Raw genomic sequence first — 9,108 nt, forward strand, 5'->3', positions numbered from 1 at the left:
CCTGAGAGGTCGACCTACCCTATTCTTCATAGGGTGGTCGGTGAAACTCCTAAGTACACTTCACTGAAAATTACTCGCACTCGTTCAAACTTAGATCAAACAGGTCCAGAACCTAGAAGATGACAGGTCCAGCACCCAGAGGGTCATCAGGCCTAGTACCCAAGCTCTGAAGGGTCACTGGGCCTAGCACCTAAGTCTCATAGACCAACCAAGACTTAGAGTTTTCTCGAAGGTCTCAATCGTGCATTATCAACCACAATCGAGAGAAGACAACAAGAAGACCCACGATCTCATAATCATGGGGACGTGAACATGTATCTTTACTCCCAATGATCGTGTACCAAACCACGATCTCCAGTACTACTGATCATGTAACAGCCTCTGGATACTATAAATAAAGGACCCAGGGCTTCATAAAGGGGATTTTCCTTTAAATCGCTTTTTCTGGAATTTTTGAGATCTGAAGAATATTTGGGGAGCAATTCTGGGCAAATTTGAAACGAGTGAATGCTTTTGTTCCTCAGTGTAATTGTTGAGTGATTCAATACTAAAACCTAAGTGGATTAGGTTATTACTGTTTATCAGAACAGGGCTGAACCACTATAAAATTTCTGGTGTTTGTTTAAGATATTTGTACTCTGTTGTTTATCATATTTATTTCGTTCAAAAGGTGTCGTATACTATACATACGACCGTTGGCCAATTTCACAGGTCAACAAACATCAAATGCATTGACCTTAGTATCTTCACTTTCTTTTGCAATGATCTCTTCATCAATTGCATTAACATGTTCACTTTCTCTTAAAGTTGCATTAGTCTCATCACTACATACATGAACCAATACATTCCTCATCGATTACATTATTCTCAATTAGGGTTAAAATGCATTCCTCATTAAATACATTAAATTTAATCAAAGTCACAAAGATCTCATCATCAATTAAAGTGACCAAATTAAATTCAATTAAAAGTGCAATGATCTTAACATCAATTGCCTTAACCCTAATCTTATTATGGTTAATTTTACAATTACCACATGTCACATGTTGATCAATAACTTTACAAACAAAACAAGTACAACAATAACCCTTGAATTATTTATTAACATTCACCATTGTACTCTTAATATAAACTATGATCTCAAACTCACGAAATATGGCAGCAAACACATTTCATTCAAATTCTTGAAATCTACACATTTAGAAATAAGGAACTTGATGATACCAATCTCCTTAAGCATGTAATCCCATTGAGTTTTCTCATCCTTTATTGATGAAGACTTTGAATCCATATCCACATTCATGTAGAGCATTTCTAAATAAAACTTTCTTTGATATTTCATGGTTATGTGTCCAACACAAACCAAATCTTGAAACAAGGATTTAAAGGTTGTAGAAGATGAACCAATTTCCCTCATTATTGATTATACAAAACGCAAAATGAAAGTAATTAGAATTAGAGATTTTGATTGTTGGGAATATATGGCTTTACTCTTTGCAATTCAACAATGAATAATGATAATAATGCAATATTCCAAACCCTAGATGTTAATCAAGATTCAAATTTTAAGTACGAGTGCAATTCTTGATAATCAAATAAACATGTTCATGATATGAATGTTAATCTTGAATATAAAAAACTAAATGATTAAATGATGATAAGATGAACTTGGATACATTTAATCATCTATACCAATAATGAAAAACATAATAGAATGACAAAATACAAGATTAGTGTTAGAGAGATACAACCTTTGTATTAAGCAACTTGAATCTTCAAACTTGGAGAACTTCTAAGACTTATACACAATATGAATATTGTTGTCCAAAATATATATTCCAAGTCTTCCCAATTGTTTGAAACTTCAACTATGTAGAATGAGATTTGGGATTGAACAAGCCTTAAAACTCATGCAAGTCAAGCAATGCTTGATGAGTTTCTTGGAAAAAACTTTGGACTTAGAAAACTAGAGAGAGAATGAGTTTAGAGAGAGAGTTGGAAAGTGTGATCAAGACTTTTCAACTCTAATAACCCATATATATATATAGTGTAGGCATCATCATTAGAGCATTTTACGTAAATTGTGCGACCCTAAAAGATCGTCGAGGCAATGTATCGCCTGCTAGTAGGCAACGTATCGCCACCCTCTCTAACTTTGGACCCTTCATGGTCCTAAAATTGCTCCATATGTTGCCAAACTTTTTAAGAATGTTTGGATACCGCATTGTATCACTTTAGACCCATAAAAGTTACTTTTAGATGTCTTCTACACAATCTCATGTTTTCACTTCTCGTTAAGTGAAAACCGTTAAGTGTTTTGTACCTCAACGTGTAAACATCTTAACCATTATATTTAACCAATCTCAACAAGTGCTTTGTGAATAGAAAATGGTGTCTTACAAGTGAGCACTAGGCTCCTATTTATAGAGTTTTTAGATACCATTTGAATTTTAAATTCCACCAACCCCCTTGGTTGTTACCAATGTTTGATTTGATATTTATGGAATTAAAATGAAGATTTGAGAGTTTCTTCGGTTATTGAAAACTTTAAAATTGATAAAAGAGCAAAATGGAATTTGGCTGACAACACCCCAAGCTGCGGCCGTGAGCTTCCGTCTCCCAGGGTGTGGCCTGGGATGCTTATGGTCGCAGCCTATAGGATGTTGTAACCTCCCATTTTTTCACATTTTATCAAAACGTCCCAATACCTTTTGTTATGATTGGTTAAATACATAGTGAAATTTGTTAGACACGAGGAGGTGCTAAAACCATAACGGTTTCACTAAATCATATGGGATAGACATCCATAAATCATATTTTTGGGTCCAAAATGTTTCTATGGAGTATATAAGGTACCCAAAAAGTTTGAGAGCATTTGGGGATTTTTTAGACAAGTTTTAGAGCGTCAAGTCAGAGGCATCGGCGACACATCGCCTGGTGCCAGACAGCGTGTCGTCTGGGTTGTCCGTACGAATCTATACAGTGACATGTTTTGGCACCAAAATTCAATTTAAAATGCTCTAATCTAATTGGTTGAGTCTAATTAGGTTCCTATACTATTTAATGGGTTCATTTGAGTTAATTGGTGAATTGATCACTCACCTCTCTCTAAAACCCTCTCTCTCTAGCTCTTAAAATTACTAGTTTTCTCCAAGATCTTCATCAAGAATACTTGACTTGCATGAAGATCCATGGCTTGTAAATCCCACTCTTATTCCATTGTAGTATCTTCAAGCATTTCGAAAGGGAGGCTAGGAATAGAGATTTTTGAACAACAAATTTCAATTTGTGTCAATCCCTGTTACATTTGTTGATTCACAAAAAATCATAAACTTATGATTTTATGTAACTTGGTTTTCTCTACGAAGATCCATTCTTTCTCTTGATTTAATTTGTGTTATTCCTTCATTAAATCCATGGTTGTATTGTGATTAAATGTTTCTAAATTCATGTTACTTTTTATTTTGAGTGAAGATTTTTGTAGTGTTTACAAAAATATGTCTCCCCTTATACATTGTGACTCTCTTATTTATAGAAGGACCTTTACAACTAATTCCATATAGTTACCAAATTATTACAATCAATATTTAGTCAAAATTAAATAAAAAAATTAGTATAAATATCTAATATTTTATTTCCTAATTTAGTGTGTTGACCTATCATCCCTAAATAACTAATCGAATGGTTAAAATCTTAATAGAAATAATCAACGAATAAATGAACTTAATTCAGAATCCTGAATTGCTCTTGCTGGAGTATTTATCTTTACTCGAGCATGTCATCTTCTGGCGTGAATCGAGCTCATTTTCTACACACCACCTTTTACTTTTCATTTATGTTACTCAAGCAGGTGAACACCTACTTTATAGTTGGGCCTTACTTTCACCTTTTAAGTTCGAGGTACGGGGTCGTGCTCTACATTGTTTGGAGCATGCTAAAACCAAGCACAACACATGCAATAATGAGTGTTTCGTTACTTATTTGCAAGAAAAATTAAATCTTGAAATGGCATAGTAGCCGATGACTATTTTTCTTATCTTCATATTGCATGGTAACAAGTGATATGAGTAATTGATTGCCAAGAAACAAAGCACATTAGAAAACCCAGAATTATACACATTTCAGAATGTGATAGTAACTTGTTACTTAACCTAGATTTGAAAAAAAAAACATGAAACATTATGGCAACTCTTATAGTAATTATTACTTAACCCATAACTAGAAGAAAAAAAATCATATCTGAATAATAAGATTAAAAAGAAACTAAAAAACATTGAAGAAGATCAAGAAGATCATAGAAGAAGGTTGAAGAAAACAACGTTTAAGTATGTGGAGAAGAGAAAAATAAAATAAAAATATACATTTGAGGAATTACAAATTTAAGCTTAATAATTTGGTTAGAGGTGTTCAAAAAACCATCCAACCCACATAAACTTCCCACACCGCACCAAATCACGTGGTTTTAAACCCTTCAAAGTGCGGTATGGGTTATATTTTTTTCAAAACCGCGTGGTCTGATGTAGTGTGCGATTTGAAATTTTAGTAATTGTTGTTCAAACCTCACCACACCACATTATTATAAATATATGTTTTGGACTTTGTTAAAGTTTTTGAGTTATTGATATTTTAATGTTGTTGTTGAAACTTTGGTTGTCTTCATTTGCAATGAATGTTTTATTATTATGTGGGAACTTTAATTTTGATTTTAAACTTTCTTTATGCTCAAACTTTTGTTGTATTGTTCAACTTGAAACTTTAATAGTATTATCAAAACTTAAAACTTTTGTTATATTGTTTAGATTTAATGTTGTATTATTTATGTTTTATTGTAGTCATAAATGTTCAACTTGAATGTTGCTTAATTATTTGGAGTTAATTGTAATGGCCTACATTGAGCTGCATTGCAATATGTGTTGCAGTGCAATTTAAGGTCATACGATATGCAATTGTAGTTTGAAAAAAGACTCAAACCACACATGTGATATTGTCCAATAAAATAGTAAAAAAATAAATAAACCACCAACACCCCATAAATTTGGTTGAAATGACAAAGTTGCCCTAAAAAAATTACAAACTAAAAAATGACATTATTTGAAAGTAATACAAAAATATTGAAAATTTAATCTCATATAATTAACTCATACCCATGTATAAGAAACACAGAAAAAATTCATAGTGGTAAAACATTTATGTAAATTCCACTATGTAAAATATGTGGAGGCAGATCTTTTTTATGACCAAACCACTTAAAAATTATTGTATTTTATCATTTATCATTCTCTTGCTCATAATTTCTTGGTCACTCAATTTGCGTACGGTAAACATCACACCAACGAGCTCACTTTACACCTCATTCATCCCCATGTGCAATGATATTATGAATTTTTTATTTTTTTACAGTTTTAAAACTATTATTAATTTACAATTCTTTATAAGTTATTTTTAGTAAATGTTAATTGTTATTTTATTTTTTGAATCTCTTATTATTAAGTTGGTGCCGTGCAATCTAACAAGCCTGCCAAGTAACCTTCCAACATAGAAGTACCTAACATGCTTTGTACAACACATAGTTGCAGGGGTAAGGCCCATGGCTATCTCAATTAGTGGAGCCCAAGGTCAAAACCAGCTCCAAACCCAACCACGACCACTGGTAGTTGATAACTTTAAAGGGCTTTTCAGGCCTTCCTTGACCTTGACCTGAGTTAGGTAAGTTGAAGATATGAGAAAAGAAAAACAACGACAGATGGTTCAAAATAAAATGAAATACGTGGTTACTTATTCGCCAAATAACTTCTACTTGTACGATTGGATAGTAATTTTGTACGATAAAACAATATTCTTCTTTTTCTAGTATTCACATAGAATTACTATTTGAACTTCGAATCCTTTAAACCTCAAATCATAAACAGTATTGCTTGACTTACAATGTCGTTATGAAGCTACTCAGAATACCTCAAACTAAAATATAAAATATTTATATAATGATAGATGAAGAGTAATCTCGCATATTTTTTTTTAATGGGGATGGACTCTTATTTGTACAAAGTAATATGATTTCACTATAGAAGTATACAACCAAGAAAATCAAAGAAGTAAATGTAAATACAATCTACAATTTATGTTGATAGTTGACTTGGGAGATTTCCTGATTTTGATAGTTGAATAAAATAATTCTCCATTACTACGAACATACATTTATTTTTTATATTATTTATACCATTAACTAAATTTTGTTCAAAATATTTTAAAATATAACTCAAAATGCATCAATTCTAATTTTTATTGACTAACTTTAAATTTTTTAAATTATAAATAATTAATTTAAAACTAAGATCTAAAACATCTTTAATAACTTTTAGTATACACAAAACCAAAATATAAAAGCTAAAATATCAAATAACCTAAAGTTAAAAACTCTTAAATGAAAAACCAGCACAAGTGGTGGAGGTAGTCGGAGAAGCACAGCGAGGCGAGCTGGGCGTTAAACGTTGAAGCGCAACAAGAAGAATGAGGGTTCAGATTAGGGCTATGGGCGAGCAACGAGTTGCGTTTCGGGAGTGGCCAATGAGATGGGGCTATAGGAGATGACGACAAGGAAAGAGTCTACATGGAGGACAAGGTCAAGGACAACATGGGAGGAGGAAGACAACATCGGAGATGATGGTTCCAATGTGGGTCTCTCAACGTCAAGGATATGTGATTTTCAAACTTGTGATTTTAAATCTGATTTTGTTAATGTGGTCCATAGTGTAGCATCTTTGCTCATTTAAGGGTGCTTGGAATTTAGTTTCTAAAATTCTTGGGTCACATTTTGAACTTTTCCTCATGAAACCACAATTTCATTTCAATGATGGTATGCTTTTGCTTGAGACAACTTTTTCTCATAATTAAGATTTACAAAATTAAATTGTTAATTCATTTTTTTTTATTTGGGTATTAGATATGGATTGATAGCGTTGAACTTTTTGTTGCTGCAATGGAAGGACCCGGGTCCAAATTGGCATAAAATCGAACCAAAATGGCATAAATCCACCTTTAAACCATTGTACGCAACCAAAGCAAATAGTGGTTAAAAACAAGAAGATATAATTGGGAACATAGAGAAGAATTATTAAAAATTGGCCAAATCACCAGTAAAGCACACATCTTTCCACCCTATTTTCACATCAGAGAAAAAGAAAGCTAGACTGAGAGACCCATAACACTTGGCAATGAAAAAGAAAGATCAGAGCTCAAAGGCATTGATTTCACGACAAATTCTGATATAGTCTACAAGAGTAATTAATTACCCATTTCACAGAGAGGGCCACAGTTCACTTTATTTTTTTCTCCTATAAGCCAATAATAGCTAATAGACCTAGGGAGGCATAGACAAATCAACGCCACTACTTCCTCACAAGAAGAACATATCCCAGTGTTATTTCAACGAGAATCTCATACTAACAAATCAAAATAAAGTAAAGAACAGTATTTTATACAACTTACTAAAGAAAAAGCAAGATTAGTTGACTAATAAACACCGGCATATATTAATGATGTGTATACACACTTTGAAAACAGAGCAAAAGGGTAAGTAGCTCAGTGAACATATACGGTGCTGCCCATAAGAAAAGCCAAGACATACATTACTAGTTTGGATAACAGTAACAAGAAAATACCAACAATTCCGAGAAAGATTAGATCATAACTCCCTATCAAGGACCAAACCCAACACTAACACAAAAAAATTACAGGTCCAGAGATAAACCCATAAGAGAGAAAAAGGTAAGAGAGAAGAAAGCATTGTTCCAAACACCCTAAGAACAAAAGAGTCACCAAACCATCAACTTTTAAATTTAAAAATAAATTAAAAAAAAAACTCCCAAAAGCAAATTTAAATGCTAAGCATTTTTCTTTTACACTCAACGAGGGTTGTTAGGGCACTCCCTCGCGAAATGTCCGGAACCACCACAGTTGAAGCAGTTTCCACCGCCACCGCCGCCTCCTCCGCTGCTGCCACCACCGCCATACCTTCCTCCGCCGCCGCCTCCACCGCTACCTCCCTGGAAGCAATCTCTGGCCATGTGACCACTTTCACCGCACTTAAAACAAGCGCCACCACCACCGCCTCCACTTCCGCCATAGCCTCCATCACCACCGCCTCTACTACCTCTACCACCACCACCGTAGCCACCACCACCACCACCGTAGCCTCCACCGCCACCGTATCCACCACCTCCGCCATAACCGCCGCCTCCGCCGCGAGATCCTCTACCGCCGCCTCCGCCTCCAGAACCACCCCCGCCTCCGCGGGTTCCCTGAACGGGTCCCTCGTTAGGGCCAGTGACATCGACGGCCTTGGTACGATTATTCTCGGTCTCGATCTGAAACTCTACGGTCTCTCCGTCAGCGAGGCTTCGGAAACCGTCGGATCGGATCGCAGACTGGTGAACAAACAAGTCCTCGCTGCCATCGGAAGGGGTTATGAAGCCATAGCCCTTCTGATCGCTGAACCACTTGACCGTCCCGTTCAATCTTTCGCTCCCCATATTGTGTTCTCTGTTCACCAAACCCACAAAACCCTAAACCTAACCTACCAAGCCAACAGACCCACACACCGCCTAGTAAGCCTCTCTCTTTCTCTCTCTCTCTAACTTCCCTTTCTCTCACTACTGACTAATGGTTTGATGAGAGAGACTGTGTTTTGGCTTTATGGGTAGAACTTGGTCTGTCCTGGTACCATTTTATACCCAAAAATAATTAAAACTTAAATAGGCTTTAATCAGTAATAAATATTTAATACAATTAATTTCAGATTTTGTTTAATTGTTTTACCATTTTTAGTGGGCCTTATTATGGGCCCCAGATTCTATTCCTTTTTCTTTTCTTTTTTTTTTTTAGGTTTTTTTATTTTTTAATTTTTTTGGGAACCAAAACGACGGTTGGTTGTGCTTGATGTTAATCCAGTGGCTGGGGTTTCATCTTGATTTACACACTCGTAGTTTGACTCGGACTGGTATAAGATTGGTCAAAATATTTTTAAAAATTTTTATTTAATTTTTGTTTATTGCATGAACTATCAATTTAAAAAATACAAACATGTATATATTTATATTGTTTAGACGTAGT

At 34.6% G+C, this 9,108-nt stretch overlaps 1 protein-coding gene across 1 annotated transcript; it reads right to left on the reverse strand.

The window, feature by feature from the left end:
• Positions 1-7,505: 7,505 nt before the first annotated feature.
• On the reverse strand, positions 7,506-8,701 carry LOC133788539 (glycine-rich protein 2-like). Its single transcript, XM_062226057.1, has one exon. The coding sequence runs from the start codon at positions 8,526-8,528 to the stop codon at positions 7,902-7,904; it is 627 nt and encodes a 208-aa protein (XP_062082041.1). The 5' UTR covers positions 8,529-8,701; the 3' UTR covers positions 7,506-7,901.
• Between the last annotated feature and the right edge of the window lie 407 nt (positions 8,702-9,108).

The sequence above is a fragment of the Humulus lupulus genome, chromosome 1 (assembly GCF_963169125.1).
Source record: "Humulus lupulus chromosome 1, drHumLupu1.1, whole genome shotgun sequence".
Lineage (NCBI taxonomy): Eukaryota > Viridiplantae > Streptophyta > Magnoliopsida > Rosales > Cannabaceae > Humulus > Humulus lupulus.

Excerpts from the sequence above, each read along its gene's own strand:
- LOC133788539 (XM_062226057.1), bottom strand. The coding sequence starts at position 8,528 with ATGGGGAGCGAAAGATTGAACGGGACGGTCAAGTGGTTCAGCGATCAG.